This window comes from Somniosus microcephalus, chromosome 9 (genome assembly GCF_052327205.1).
Source record: "Somniosus microcephalus isolate GS21.2 chromosome 9, FLI_Smic_1.0, whole genome shotgun sequence".
Classification (NCBI taxonomy): domain Eukaryota; kingdom Metazoa; phylum Chordata; class Chondrichthyes; order Squaliformes; family Somniosidae; genus Somniosus; species Somniosus microcephalus.
This window is the reverse complement of record NC_140995.1, coordinates 127,217,945-127,234,450: the sequence shown is the minus strand read 5'-3', so window position 1 is coordinate 127,234,450 and position 16,506 is coordinate 127,217,945. Positions and strand designations below refer to the sequence as shown.

The following is a 16,506-nucleotide window of genomic DNA, read 5'->3' as shown; positions in this document are numbered from 1 at the left end:
GCTCCGACACGGCAAGAGAACCCCAGGTGGACAGAGGAAACACTTCAAGGACACCCTTGAAGCCTCCTTGAAAAAGTGCAACATCCCCACTGACACCTGGGAATCCCTGGCCCAAGACCGCACAAAGTGGAGGAGAAGCATCTGGGAAGGCGCCGAACACCTCGAGTCTCTTCGCCGGGAGCAAGCAGAAGCCAAGCGCAAACAGCGGAAGGAGCGCACGTCAACCCAAGCACCCCACCCACCCGCCACTTCAACCACCGTCTGCCCCAATTGTGACAGAGACTGTAGGTCACCTGAGAACTCATTTTTAATGTGGAAGCAAGTCATCCTCGGTTCCGAGGGACCACCTAAGAAGAACGATAAACATGTCATTGGCGGTGTAAATATGCAACATTTACTGAAATTTGATTGAAATTGGAGTGGATAAATGTAATAGTTTGCAATAAAAGCATTATAATCTTTGGGGAAAACATCTCTTTCCATGATGGGCTGTTCATACACAGCTCCTGTTATCATAACAAATTGCTGCTCCGCACCTGAACTCAGGCACCCAGTGTAAATACTACAGCAGAAGTGAGGTGAAAACACCTTCTGGCTCTAATGTACTTGGAAGTTAGTTCACCCTTCTGAGCTGCCTGTTTCGGAGCTGTCATTAACTGACTGCAACTTTGGGATTATCTTGACTGCTGTAAAGGCAAAGCTGGCATGATTTCTGGTGGGAGAGGGGCGGGGGGAATGGTATGGGGTGGGGGAGGCGCATCATCCAGCCAGGCCTATCTCTTTGAGTGGTGTCGCAACGGAAAGGGGAATGGAGATAAGGAGCCTAATTTTTCTCCTCCCATCTGAATTTCCCAGTGTTAAAAAAGGGCAGAAACATGGCAATGGAGATATTTTCTTCATCATTCCAGGTTAGAATGATATGCCGGCCTCAGAGGTGAAAGGGCAGTGTTCTAATACTGCTCCACTCACTTCTTCTCAATATAAAGCAGGGTTGATTCCATAGTTTGGTGCTCCTGGCACGGAATCGTGCTTACAGGAAGTGCTGAGCAGGAAATGATGGATCTGCAGTGCCTAATTTTCCAAAATTATTGAAAATAAATAAAAATTTTAGGCACTCCCAGCAGGGGGAATAGCAGTCACGGGGAGTGCATTGCAGGAAATCACCGGCTCGCAGCCCATAATTCTCCATCTGTTCTGCAAAAGATGCACTCCCTTCTGCCACTGGGAATTCTACATCATTTATCTTTTTATTTTTAACAACATTTTTCATAAAGAAAGATTCGGTAGTAGCTCAATAGAATCTGGAACCAGAGTGTGTATTCCAACTATCTAAATATATTACATAACAGAGTTTAATAGTGCTAACAGTAATGATACTACTTTAATAAAACAATTGATGAATATTTGCTATGAATGGAATGGATTGAATATAAATTTTAGTTTGTTTGGAAGTTTTGAAGAGGCAAAGTGAAATGTTCTATGAGCTCTGTGAACTAGCTCGTAGGGCCGAGCTCTCTGCCCTTCTGCACTCAGGAACCATTCCATGACTACAGAATAACCATCGATGCTACTGTGAAATTATATATATCCAGTAAGCAGGCACTGCTAATGTAGTTTTCCCTTCTTTCAATAAACAATGGCCTAGAAATTCATTGTAGCCACTTTTGGGGCGTTAAAGTCGGGCGGCCGCTAAAGTTTGCGCCCGCCGCCAAATCGAGGCCACTTCTCCGATATTCATTAGCTTCGCCCTAAGAGTTTGCTCGAGCGCTAAAACTGGCGCTGGACGCCTCTCTTTAGGCGCTAAGCCGGAGGTGCTGAGCGAGAGCGCCCAGGCCGGGCACAGCGCAGGTGCGGCCATCTCGTGATTGACAGCAGACACCCTGGCGCCGGCCAGCTCTTAAGGGGGAAGGGTCGACTTTGTCTGCTGCCACGCCCTGGATAGTGGAGCCCTCCAGCTAGGCCTGAACACTGCTGCTGGACCCAAATAGCGCCTGAAGCCATGCAGAGGGCCCGTGAACGAGCGCAGCGCTTCTCAGAGCGTGATCTGAGTGTGCTGGTTGGTGGTGTGGAGAAGAGGCGCCATATTTTGTACCCGGACAATGGCAGGAAGGCGCCGGTCCGCGCCTACCGGAGAGCCTGGAGGCATGTCGCCAGCAAGGTGTCAGCCAACAGCAAGGTCCCCAGGACCGGTGTCCAATGCCGCAAAAAGTTTAATGACCTCACGCGGATTGTCAGGGTGAGTACCCTTTCCAGTGACCTCCTCATCCTTGCATGTGCACCTCACATTATGGGCAAAGGGACCTGAAAGCCCTAATGGCCAGCCCTCATCCAGCAGCTATGGAACAGGCATGAACATCAATTGCACATTCTGCACTTAACACACTGGCCAAACTATTCCACCATGGGAGGCAGTGCACACAAGATCAGGGCGACACACTGGCCAGGCTATTCCACCATGGGAGGCAGTGCAAACAAGATCAGGGCGACACACTGGCCAGGCTATTCCACCATGGGAGGCAGTGCACACAAGATCAGGGCGACACACTGGCCAGGCTATTCCACCATGGGAGGCAGTGCACACAAGATCAGGGCTACACACTGTACTTAGAGGCCGTCCTTTCTCTTGCAGGCCAAGCTGGCCAATAACAAGAAGAGCCGGACTGCGACCGGGGGAGGCCGACCCCAGATCCAGCCGCTCACCGAGCTGCAACATCGCATGGAGCGCATCATGGGTGGCCGGGTGATTGGCCCCGTTGCATGTGGAGATGCCGACCCTGTTCTGGGCACCAATGGTAAGGACATCAACGTTTGGACCTCTTTCGTCCCACTTGCGCATCAGATCTACATCCTTTGCCACTGTCCGACCAATGCGCTGAATGCCACCACTCATGCATCCCTCGCTGACGCCCTCTCCTCACTCTAAAGCTACTCTTGTGCCTTCCTGCTTTCAGATGGTGAGGAGGAGGTCCCTGAACTTGCCAGTGACAGCCCCTCAGAGGAGGAGGAGCAAGAGGAAGGCGGCCCATCAGGGGAACCCTCAGCCGTGGCAACCCATGCCAATGTAGGGGACACATCTTCCCTGGAGGGGAGCGTCACGGAAGTGTCGGAGGGGAGGGGAGCTCATGGGACCTGCGGCCTGCAGAAACGCGGGAGGTGGGTGCCAGCTCGGCGGCCTTCTCCCCAGAGGGAGAGTCCGGCCTCCAGTCCGGAGACGGTCTTCGCCGAGGAGATGGAACGCCTCGAGGACTTGTCCGTGGACTCGGAGCGCCGGCACACGGAGCTCATGGGGGTAGTGGCACGGTTGCCTGAGGCCATCGAGTCCCTCTCTCGGAGTGTTACTGACGTCAGGGCCTCACAGGCCATCAGTTTGGTGGAATTTGGGGCAGAGCAGGCAGCGAGTTGGGCGGCATTCGGGGCAGATCAGGCAGCGAGTCGGGCGGCATTCGGGGCAGCTCAGGCAGCGAGTGGGCAGCTGATCAGTGGTGCCGTGCAGTCACTGGGTGCGCTGATGAGGTCACTGAACAGGTCAACATGGGCACTCACTGCTGCCACACTCGCTGTGTCAGCCAGGCATCGCCAGGGCACCCGGCGCGCTGCAGCAGCACAGCGGTCTGTCCCTCGGCAGATTGGTGCGCATGCTGCAATGCTGGCCCGGGCGAGTGCCAGTGTCTCAGGCGACCAGCGAGTGCCTGCCATCCGCCAGCTTGCCCCCATTCCTCCAGCCGCCACTGCCATTCCCCCAGTGGAGCTGCCAGGAGCTGCTGCAGCGACTGATGCTGGCCAGCCACAGCTGCAGCATTCAACAGCCGCCCGCTCGACGGCCAGACCTCGACTAGGCCGACCCCCAAGGGCATCTGCCGTCACGACATGTGCCCCTCTGGAGCCTGCCCCCAGCCTTGCAGCAGCCAATGGCCTTACTTTGAGGAGGAGCAGCAGGGCGGGCAGGGGCCACACAAAGATGGCCAAGGCATCGCCCTAGCGGGCCAAAAAGTCGAATGTGTGGCCAGTTGTGTTTGTTTTTTGAGGCCGAGAATTGGATGTTTGTTTTTTGAGGCCGAGAATTGGATGTTTGTTTTTTGAGGCCGAGAATTGGATGTTTGTTTTTTGAAGGCCGAGGATGTGATGTTTGTATTTTACGAAGTCCGAGGATGACGGCCATTTTAGTTGCACTGTTTTGTTAATCCTCTCCAGGTTGTGGGAGCGAGTAATGTGTTTGAGTGTTTTTTGGGGGTTTCGTCTGTTTTTGGTTTTCATGTGGGAAGGGCCCTGAGTTTGTACAATAAAGCATTTTATTTATTAACATTGTCCATGTTTGATCTTTGAAGTGTTTGTTGCCTTAACTGGCTGAGGGCTTGCGGAGCGGCTGCAATCATGTTCTTTCATTGGCACAAGCCATTCCCTGACAGGGGGCCTAGAAGTGACGTTCAATAAGCCGCCGACGGGCGGCCCTTGGACCTTGTGCCTCCCTCCTGGGCTGGTACTCCTCGTCCTCCTCCTCCTCATGCTCCTCCTGCTCCTCCTCCTGAGGTGGGGGTCCAACGTGAGGTGGCAGTGCCTGAGTCCTGCGGATAGCCAGGTTGTGCAGCATGCAGCAAACGACGACGAATTGGGAGACTCGCTCCTGCGAATACTGGAGGGCTCCCCCGAAGCGATCGAGACAGCGGAACCATTGCTTGAGGACGCCGATTGTTTGTTCTATGATGTTCCTAGTCGCTTGATGGCTCTCGTTGTATGCCTCTTCAGCAGGGGTCGTGGGCGCGCGGAGCGGGGTCATGAGCCAGGTACACAAAGGATAGCCTTTGTCCCCGATAAGCCATCCTCTTGGGGGAGGCTGTGCCTGGAACATGTCAGCCACAGTTGTCTGTCGCAGGATAAAGGCATCGTGGCTGCTGCCTGGAAAGTGGGCATTGACAGCTAGGATGCGCTGCCTGTGGTCACACACCAGCTGTACGTTGAGGGAATGGTAGCCCTTCCGGTTGCGGTAATCCTCGGCATGCTCCAGAGGTGCCCGCAAAGCCACATGCGTGCAGTCAATGGCGCCCTGCACCATGGGGAAGCCCGCTATTCTTGCAAATCCCACTGCACGCTGCTGCTGCTTGTCCAGGGTCATGGGGAAGGAGATGAATTGATGTCTCCTTCTGAAAAGGGCTTCGGTCACCTGGCAGATGCAGCAATGCACGGCGAACTGGGAGATGTTAGCGATGTCCCCAGCAGCGGATTGGAAGGAGCCGGTGGCATAGAAGTTGAGAGCCACCGTCACCTTCACTGCCACCGACAGAGACGTCCTGCGCATCAGCTGTGGCTGCAGATCTCTCTGAAGCAGCAGGCAGATGTCTGCAACCACCTCCCTTCTGAATCGCAGCCTCCTTACACACATCGCGGCAGACATGGTCAGATAGGAGGACTGCTGGCGGTATACCCTGGGTGGGTAAGGCCTCAGTTGGCGACGCCTGTTGCCCCCTCTGCGTCTAGCCAGGGCTGCCACTCTTTCACGGCGTCTGTAAGCCCTTCTGGCATAAGGCTGAAAGTCAGCGTTGGCACCCAATGCAGCCCCCATTATATGCTGGCAAACAATGAGCTCTCAATGAAGGCAAAGATAATTGCTAAGCTCTGGCCTGAGCCAAAAATACCTGTCCTAGTGTTGGTCCAAACCAGTAAGCTCTCCTCCTTGGTCTCTCTCCAAAAAACCGTTGCACAAGAGTGAATGCTGCAAAATGGCTGGCCTTTATAGTGCAGGGTAAGTGCCCTTTAATTAGCGCTCCCCGCGGCCTGCCTCGGCTGTGTACCATTCCACTTCACAGTCGTTAGGGCCGCCCGGCGCACAATGGCCCGGCGCGAGTGAAGTTCCGGTTCGGGGCGCACAAAGGGCGTTGCACTAGTAAATGACGTCATGATCTGCGCGCGCAGCAGGGCGCGCGCTAAGACTTTGCGCCGGCGCTAAATGTGTACTGAAGTTGGGGCGAGGCGCAGATCGCGCTGCGCCCGGGCGCTAAGCACCTAGCGCTCGAGATCTACTCCTCCTAAGGCGCTAACGGCTGGCGCGCCCAACTGAATTTCTAGGCCAATGTTTTTATTTCAATACACTGTTGAAAAGTGCTTTAAACCATATTTTCTCCCTCGATTACCGACTGGTAATAAATTGCACCTCCTGCGGAAAACACAGATGAGAATTGATTTTTGGAAACAACCATCAGTTTACTATTTTCTTTTTTTCCTGCTGTAGAAAAATTAAAAAATGTGTGTCCTTTCCTTTTAAAACATTTTAGCAAATCTTGAGACTAGAATGTTTAATCATTCTTAAATTCTGACCACCTCCTCCCACACCACCTGGATCATAGTTTGAGAACTGTCCAAAAATAGTTTATAGACTGATAGTCACAGAATTATTTGCTTTTACAAACACCCTCTAACCAGCAATGTATTACCTACCTTTGATACCTCTCTTGAACTTGAGTATTTGGATTTGTAGAATATCTGGCTGTTATACTTGTTTTTCTGTAAGATCTCACATCCAATATTGTATTTCTTTTCCTCTTTATTTGTTTTAAATTCATCAAGAGCTATATAAAACTTAAAATATAAATGTACAGTATTCAAAGAAATTATTACTTTGATCCCTTGCAACTTTGTAACAAAAATGAGTTAATCTGGACATTTTGCTTTTAATTATTATGCTTTAGAATAGATAAAATAGTTTCAATATATTTTATTTTTAAAACTTACACTTTCATCCATTGTACTATAAAAGGTTATTTTGAAAGTTGCTCTGGGAGATGGTGAATACCAACGGTGGGACATGTTAGGGCTGAGTCTCGCAAAACAGCAACATTCCACAAAAATGTTCTGACTCTGATCACACCACTTGACTTCTTCGGGTATCTCCCCACTCCCGTAGCAAGAATTCATGTTTAGATTCCTGGTTAACCGCAAACTCGTCCCTTGATCTGCCACAAATGAAGATTTTCATGTATAAACCTTGAAATTGCAACACCCTGCTTCCAGTATGGAGTCTCGCTTGACAGCAGCACAGCAAGGAAAATCTTGTATAGAGACAGCATACCTGATTTTTTTTTTGCTTCAGTCGCTTTAGGGTAAATTTTCATCTTCAGCACCTTGATGCCCTGGACATAAGGGGGCTGGGAAGATCGTGCACCTGATCTTCCGTTCATTAGTTTAAGCAAAAGAAAAATTGATTGGACTCCATTACGGATATGCGATCCCCCTGCCCAATTTTCCTCTCTGATGTTTTTCGCCCAGGTGCTAAAGATAAAAAAAATCTACCCTGAGTCTATCAGTCCACACACCATCTGTTGCCACGCAATGAAGTAATTAACCTCTCCTAGATCTCTGCTAATAGCAATCAGAACCAGCCACTATGAAGTGTGTGAAAGAGGCTGTGGCTTGATTTTTCTGCCTAAGGAAGCACTGGGTTTCTTTTAGTGTCTCCACACATGGCTGAAATTTCGAACTGAGTAAAGTAGGGGAACCTACAACCCACCACTCTATAGGGCACATTTTGGCATTTGAGTGACTGACCAGCGGATATTGCTGCAGATCGCCATTCTAGCGGTGAAGAGGCCACCATGATTTTAAAGCTTTGCCTTCATTTGAATTCCACTGGCAAGCCAAACAGGCATCCCGAGGCAGCTCACCAGTTTTGGCCCACAAGATGTTGTTAGGCTGGGATGCTGGTAGAGCTGCAGGTAGGCCTTGGGTTGGGGAAGCCTCGAGCCTCTATAAATTCCAATAATACAAAACCCCGCCACCCATATCCAGTCATACATTAAACCATGTTCATCTGTCACCCCAGTTCTTGCTGCTACACTGGCTTCCTGTCCCCAAATAAATTGAATTCAAAAGACTTGTCCTCATCTTCAAATCCCTGTCATGGCCTCACCCCAACCTACCTCTGCAACTTTCTCCAACTTCACGTGCACTTCAGTCCTCTGTCTTTGACCTTTTGGGCTCGATTTTGCCATTGGGGGTGGGCTGGGACGTGTCAGGTGGTTTTCGTGTCAGGACCCCGACTCCGATGTGAAGTGGGGAAAAAGTGCGGTTTGCCCTAATTGGGCACTTGATTTCCAGTGTGTGGAAACCCCTGGCCCAATGAGTCTTTTCATGCAGAAAGTCACCTCCGATTACGTCATCAATGCTGCTGGATTTAAGGCCTGCAAGCAGCATTGCTTCTTCTGGAGACTTTAAACTTTATGCCCATTGTTGTGATCATTTCTGTGGTGTATGTAACCTGTTCCACCTTAAGAGAACTACCTTAAGAGATGTACTACTTTCTCTTGGCTGCTGTATACTGTAATACTGTAATACCGGTGGTGACCACACCGGTATATAAGTGTTGTGCAAGGATTTGCTGGGCAGTTCAGCCCTGACCGCCGAATAGTAAAGACCTGTTAAAAGTTATTCTTGTTGTCTGTGTCCAGTGATTGATCCTAAACATAACTGGGACACACAGACTCAACAGTGGCGACGAGTCTGATCTTACCCTGCGGCAATTTTACATCCAAGGCAGCTTCGTCCTCAAAACAGGCTTCGAGAAGAGGCATCCGCCCTCATCATCCTGCTGAGCACCGTCGCACGGGAGGCATCGAGAACCCGGGTTAAAAAGAAAAAGAATTCTGACCACGAAGCCCTTCATCAGCGACAGGCGGTGATCATCCCTTCTACCACGGTGGTGGGTAAGCCGATCAGCGACACGAGCAGAAAGTCGGCCGCGTTGACTGTGGAGTAGGGGAGGGAAAACGGAGGAATAGGGGCGGAGAGCTCGACCACGGCCGGTAGAAAGGGCCGGGCTGCAATCGAGGCTGAGAGGCGCAGCGACTGGGGCAGCTTAAGGCTCGAGAGCCACGGAGAACTCAAACGCAGACGGTGTACAGGACCGGGCTGCAAGCAGGGCTGCGAGGCAAAGCAGCGTCAGGGAGTTGAGAAGCTTAAGGCACGAGAGCCGCGGAGAATTCAAACGCAGCTGGTGTAAAGGACCGGGCTGCAAGCGGGGCTGCGAGGCAAAGCAGCGTCGGGGAGTGAGAACCGCTGGGGAGGCGAGAACGGCAGCAGCAAGGCAATCGCCATGGCAGCCAGCAGGGGAAGAAGGCAAACGCGGGAATCCGCCATTGTAGTCGGCGGGGGAAGAAGACGAGCGCGGGAAAGACCGCCAAGCGCGGGAAGCTGCCATTTTAGTAGGCGGGGGAAGAAGACAAGCACGGGAAGCCGCCATTTTGAGAAAAAGAAAAATTTAAAAACTTGCAAGGATGCCTAAACATGGGAGCATTAATACCTTTGATAGTGATATCGAAGATTGGACCACGTATGTAGAACGCATGGAAGTTTATTGTAAAGCAAATAAGGTACCAGATGATAAGAAAGCACTAGCCTTATTAAGCTCAATGGGGGCGAAGACATACGGGCTATTGAAGCACCTTCTATCACCAAATAAACCGGCGGATCAGACTTTCGCGAATATTGTTACTGTCCTGAAAAATCATTTAAACCCCACGCCGCTGATGATAGCGGAACGATTTAAATTTTACAGAAGAACGCAGTTGAAAGACGAAAGCAACGCTGAATTTTTAATTGAACTACGTAAGCTATCGAAGTACTGTTAGTTTGGAACAGGACTAGCAGATGCGCTGAGAGATAAATTTGTGTGTGGATTGTTAAAAGAAGGAACACAAAAGCGGCTGCTTGAGGAGAATGATCTTACGCTTGATAAGGCTGTCACTATTGCAGCATCGCAAGAAGCCGCAGTGAGAGGCACTGCGGAAATGCAGCTACGGTCACCGGAACGCTGCACCAATCAAATGGTCTTGAGTACAGTAAAATGTTATCGTTGTGGAAAGACAACGCACGATCAGAACCAGTGCTGGTTCAAAAATCAGGAATGCAGAAAATGTGGCAGGCTTGGTCACATAGCTAAAGTATGCCGGTCAGGAAAGAAGACCAGCAACAAAAAGTCACCGCAGGAAAAGTACAGAAAGGTACACAAGGTGACAGAGAACAGTTCGAACGAACAGAAGTCAGATTCAGACTCCAGCAGTAATGAACTGGGTAGTCTAAGAATACACAATGTTGGTAAGGAAGCAGACCTCCAAACAATTTGGGTCACACTTCAGATAGCAGGAGTCCAAGTGAAGATGGAATTGGGCACTGGATCAGCATTGACGGTCATGAATAAGAAAGATTACAAAAGGTTATTCCCACATATTCCCCTACGGGATACGGAGATTGTATTGAAAACATACACGGGGCAAAGAGTATACCCCATCGGGAAGATAGAGGTAAAGGTGGTCCACAAGGGCAAAGAAAGCCGAGGAATGGACTTATATGTGCTACCTGAGGGAGGTCCACCACTACTGGGACGGGAGTGGATTAGGAAAATAAATATGGACTGGCATTCCTTAAAAGCACTAATGGTAGATTCCGGTACAAAAGATGTCAAACCTAAACGATTGTCCAGAATATTGGACGATGCTAAAGAGGTGTTCCAACAGGGACTGGGAACACTGAGAGGAATTACGGCAAACATCAAGGTTGAAGAACATGCAAACCCGAAATTTTTCAAAGCCAGACCGGTACCTTATGCAATACGACCTGCTGTGGAAGCTGAGCTGGAAGGGCTAGAACATTCAGGAGTACTGGCTAAGGTAGACTGGAGTGAGTGGGCCACGCCCATTGTCCCCGTCATGAAGCGTTCATCGAGCAACAAGCCGGGGGAACCGGGGAAGGTTCGCATCTGTGGAGATTTCAAGATCACTGTTAATCCGGTGCTTCACACGGTGCAGTATCCGCTTCCGCGGATTGAGGATATCTTCGCTTCGTTGTCTGGTGGGAAATACTTCACCAAGATAGACCTGGCGCAGGCATACTTACAGATGGAAGTTGAGGAAGAGTCACGCCAGTATCTCACGATCAACACGCATAGAGGCTTGTACCGGTATAATAGACTGGTTTTTGGAGTGGCATCGGCTCCAGCAATTTGGCAGAGGGCCATGGAGCAGGTATTACAGGGAATTCCAGGTACACAATGTTACCTGGACGATATTCTGATTACAGGAGATGATGACGAGGAACACCTGACAAACTTGGAACTGGTGCTCACCAGATTGAAAGAATATGGTCTTCGAGTTAATCGCCAGAAATGTGAATTCTTTCAGAAGCGGATCTCGTACTATGGTCATGTCATTGACCAGGAGGGGCTTCATAAGTCTCCTGACAAGATCGAAGCTGTTGTGAAGGCTCCCGCTCCAGATAATGTATCCCAATTGAGGTCGTTTCTAGGGTTGATTAACTATTACCATAAGTTTCTGCCAAATTTATCCACGGTACTGCACCCGCTGAATGCTCTTTTACAGAAGGGAGTACCATGGAAGTGGAGCGAGGACTGTAAGAGGGCCTTTCGCGAAAGCAAGGCATTGATCACCTCAGAGGAAGTGTTGGCTCACTTCAACCCAATGCTGCCTATTCGTTTGGCTTGTGATGCTTCTCCATATGGTATTGGGGCAGTACTCTCACACAAGTTGCCAAATGGCCAGGAGAGGCCAGTTGCGTTCACATCCAGATCATTGACCTCCGCTGAGCGCAACTATGCTCAGATAGATAGGGAGGCTCTCAGCCTTGTGTGGGGAGTAAAGAAGTTTAATCATTACCTGCAGGGCCAAAAGTTTACGCTTCTGACAGACCACCAGCCGTTGGTATCCATTTTTAACCCTAAGAAGGGTGTTTCGGTGATGAAAGCACAGAGACTCCAGAGATGGTCCCTTTTCCTAGGGGCACATCAATATCAGATAGAATTCAAAGGTACAAAGCAGCATGGTAATGCTGATGGGCTGTCGCGCCTGCCACTACCTACAGAGGAGGAGGCACCGACGGTTGACCCTGTTGAGTTATTTCACTCGACCATCATCGAATGTTTACCAGTCACCAATGCAAGTATTGAAAGAGAAACCAGGAACGACCCGACACTGGCCAGGGTCTACGAAGTGACAGTGAAGGGATGGCCAGCACATGGTGATCCACTGTTACCGGCATTCTCAGCAAGACGAGAACAGCTGTCCGTCTGTCAAGGAACATTGATGTATGGAACAAGGGTGATTATTCCTCCTAAGTTAAGAGAGAGAGTTCTAAAGGAACTGCATGAAGGTCATCTGGGGGGAGTCAAGATGAAAAGCCTTGCTAGGGCTTATGTGTGGTGGCCGGGTATCGACCAACAGATAGAGGAGCTGACGAAAAGCTGCTCAGGGTGCCAAAAAGTGCAAAATGCACCTCCGATTGCTCCGCTGCATCCATGGGAATGGCCTTCAACCCCATGGCAACGTGTACATATTGACTTTGCTGGTCCTTTCATGGACTCTGAGGTAAGCCCCCAAAGTGTGGACTAAGTGATATACAAAGTCGACAACACTGGCTTGTTGTAAGAAAGACAGACCCAATAATTGAAGTAAAAATGGTTTATTCAGGCCTGGGGAGCTATGGCTCTTGCGTCCCAACACAAGGCTCCAACTCCACCGAATCTCTTGAGGTTCTCACAGTTATACAAAACTTAAGGCCCTGCCCTAAAGGCGGGGATAAGCTTATTAACATATACAGAATTATAGTTAAATTGTAATTATAAAACCATGACATTCCATTCTTCCAGTCGCTTACAAATCTCACATTTCGTTATCAGTTGGTCTTGTTACTTTCTCATGACCCGGGGCCTCAATTTTATTACTTTACGATCGTCCATTTGCTGTTGTCAGATGGCTTGGTCTTTCTAAGTATTTCTCTAAGATAGTAGATCTTTCCAAAGCGGGCAATCCGCAGACTTTCTGTCTCTCTCTCTTGAATTATTTCTACAGAGCAAAAACACTTTAGTTAGTTAAAAGAATAGAACCCTGTTGAGCTTCACACTTAACAAACCCTTAAGTGCAAGGGTGTCGACTCGCGTGGCCGAACCCATATATCTCTCCCTCTTTCTAAGGGGTTGTTTTGACAGTTTTAATCTCTCAGCAGTTAACCCGTAGTCCTGTTTAAACCTTATCTGGGTTCATACAACTTTTACAGACTTCTATTGTTCAACTCAGAGCACGAATTAACCTATTCCCTCCATTTTGTATATTGGTGTTATAGATGAATCCTGGTTTGTTTTACCTTATTAAATCCAATTTTTAATATCTTACTTCAGTCCCCCCTTTTGACCTTTGGACAATTGCTCCAAACAGGTCAACGTGTATTTCCACTTCCTGGTGTCTGCCAGAGCGTGCACTCCCTGGCCTTCTACCAGTTTAGGTTATACATGTATATATATCTTATCAATTTGGAGGCTGACTTCCCCCCCTTGTGGTATGGTGGTCTTTCCTTTGCGGTGGTCTTTCCTTTAGGGTGGGCTTTCCATTATGCACTCCGTCCGGTGTAACCATTCCCGGGGCCCCTTAGACCCTACACTAATGGTTGAGGCTTTCCTGCTCAAGCCTGTCCCTCATTCCCACGTGGGGTATGTGACGTGCCAATTCGAGACTGTCATCACACACCAGTCCTCATTCACCACCCTCCTTCTGCCACCCTCCTTCTGCCACCTCCATCTTACGGTTGGCCAGCCCGGTCTTTAATTACCATGCCCAATTAATCCCACATAATTTCAGGGCTTCCCATTGCGTCTTACACCATTTGCCTTGGAGAGGCAGGGGAGTTGTCTATTCTTAACATCGCTACCTGCCCCTCCTCAGGCTCTACTTCTTTCACCGCACCAATTTCAGCCTTACTCATTCTGGCACAAAGGCACTGGAGAAATAAAAATACACAATATATCAGAATAACAATCAAGAGGAATATCATTATGCCTTGTACCACCGAGGCGCCCAAAGTCCCCGACCATCCTGATCCCCAATTGTCAAAATATGAGGAAGTGGGGGAGCCTCTAGTTTTCCTGGCCACCTCCTGGATGTGATTGGCGAGATTTTCAATCTCTTCTGAGTTATCTGGGATGTATGTACAGCATGATGGCCCTATTAGAGCACACGTTCCTCCTTCTTTAGCTAATAAGTAGTCTAAGGCCATCCGGTTCTGCATTGATACAGTGCGCGTGGCCACCAGTTCCTCATTTATTGATCTGGCTATCCCGGCTGTATCATTGGCCACTTGTTCCAATAATGTATTTAATTGATCTATTTCATGAAGGGCCCTGTGTACCCCATAGAAAGGCCACATCATAGCCATAACCTTTTCCCAGGTTTGTACCGCCCGCTTGCTCCTGCCCACCGGAACCTCTTGTTGTGCGTCGGTTAGGGTTCCATAGTGGGTTACATCTGGCCGTACAAAGCCTAGGTAGCATGATCCTCTCCAGTCATATGGCAGCCAGGGGTATGCTCTCTCCCCGCATATAAAATACGTGCCATTATAGGCGTGTACGGTCTTATTGACTCTGAACATGTCCCTCCATGAATGCTGTGCGGTTTTTCCTTTGCCCCACTTTCCTCCGCTGGTTTTATTAATCACATTAGTCCAATCTAAGGAAATAAGATCCCCTACTGGAGTGACTACTCTATTTCTGGTCATAGAGATTGCCTCTACTTCAATGAAGTTATCACAAAGACTCCACCCCATGAACTGTCCCTTGCTCCTGGTTTTGTTTAGACACCACCCTCCCCGGTGCTCCCCCACCAGTATCAATGCGGGAGGTGGTTCGTTTGCATCGAAAGAAGTCAGGTACCAGCCCTCAAATCTGTTCATTGGGTATCCGGCTGTCCTCCACATCTTCGTGCACATGTTGTTTAACCAGGAATAGTTGCCGGAACTTGTGTTCTGCCTGATCAGCCACTCGACTATTTCAGGATACTCATACCCCGTGCCCGCTACCAAGGGAATCCCTCCCTTTGAGTGTGTTGGGATCCTGGTGCAAACCCAACAACTCGAGAGGTTTAACTGACTGGCGTACTTCCAGGACATGTACAAGTAACTGTTCCCCGCGCTTGCGGGTTTCCCTTCCACATTGTCGGGCGCCCTTAGGCTCAAAAGGCCAAAAAATAAAAAGGTAATCATTCTGTTTGTTGCCTGTTGGCTGTCTCTGTCGTTCTGGTTCCTTCTCCGATAGGTTCTGTGAAAATACAAGGCTGGTCGTCACCAGCAATTGGTTAATCCAATCCTATTACTCCTACTACTTTGGGCTCTATATCGCCCCAACATGCGCACCGCAATTCCACAGTCGTTTAATTTATACTAAGACTTCCGGTTCCTCGGAACCCTATAATGAGTGGTTATACTTATTCTAAGTTTCAGTTTATCCTCACTAATTCCATCCTTTCTCCTGGTTGGTTCACTGGTGGTGGCACGCCCCTCTGTTCCTGGTTAACTTCCCAGAGGTATTTAAATATATAAACTACAAAGAATACTACTATCACCACACAGCATGACGTTACTAATGCGAATATGAGGTCGTCTCTCTCCTGCTGGACTCTAAGCCGGTAGTCCTCGCTCTCGCTGTAAAGTACAATTTCCGGACTACTCATTGGCTCCCTTATATAATTTCAACTGTGTCCAGTGTTTCCACCTCCCTTTTCCCGTGCCCTGTATATCTATACATGCACATGTATCACTGGTCATTAGCACCTCGTAGGGTCCTTCCCACCGGAGTCTTAGTCCCGGTTTTACCGGTAGGATTTTAGACATTACCTGGCTCCCCACCCCGGGTAATACCCCTTTTTGTTCCTCTGCATCCTTTTCTAGGTCCCTAATTATCTGCTGGTCTCTGGCCTCCTGTCTTAACCCATGTAGTTCCGTGCACAGTTGTTTCACGAACCTACCAATTCGGTCTTTCAATGGTCCTACATCCCCCTCCCCGGTGGCTACTCCTTCGGGGAGGGCCATTGCCCGTCCGGTCATTAATTCGAAAGGGGTTAATCCGGTTATCCTATTTGGTGTAGCTCTCAGTCTCATTAAAATCGCGGGTAGCAGCTCTGCCCAACCTTGTCCTGTTTCTTCAATTGCTTTAGTGAGGGATCGCTTGAGTGTCCGGTTCATCCTCTCTACCATCCCGGAACTCTCCGGATGGTACGGTATATGGAATCTCTGTTTTACTCCTAGCAGAGCACAGGCTTCCTTCATTACCTTGCCAGTGAAGTGTGTCCCATTATCTGAATCTACTTGTAAAGGGATTCCCCACCTGGGTATTATTTCTTCTGCCATGATCCGGGCTACTGTACTTGCAGTACAGTTCCGGGTGGTGAAAGCCTCCACCCACCGGGTGAACTGGTCAACTATCACCAAGCAATACATCCTTCCTTTGCTCTTAATTAGGGGTCCCGTGAAGTTAATTTGTATTTTCTCCCAGGGTCCCTTTGGCCTCGGCTGTCTACCCCACTTTACTTTCACTGGCTTCCCGGTATTGCATTGTGCACAGATGTGGCAATCCTTGCAGTACTTTCTCACACTGTTTGAGAGTCCGGGCAACCACCAACATCGGCTCAAGTTATCTGTCATTCGGCTGGTTCCTGTGTGGGCCAGCCCATGATACAACCTCATTAT

At 49.3% G+C, this 16,506-nt stretch overlaps 1 protein-coding gene across 1 annotated transcript in view; it reads right to left on the bottom strand.

Moving 5' to 3' along the window:
* Positions 1-12,440: 12,440 nt before the first annotated feature.
* arhgap18 (Rho GTPase activating protein 18) overlaps positions 12,441-16,506 on the bottom strand; it is a 247,792-nt gene continuing 243,726 nt past the window's right edge. The window contains exon 15 of the mRNA XM_085997145.1: positions 12,441-12,839. Within this exon, the coding sequence (XP_085853271.1) occupies positions 12,715-12,839 (125 nt within the window). The 3' untranslated portion in view covers positions 12,441-12,714. The remainder of the gene's footprint in view (positions 12,840-16,506) is intronic.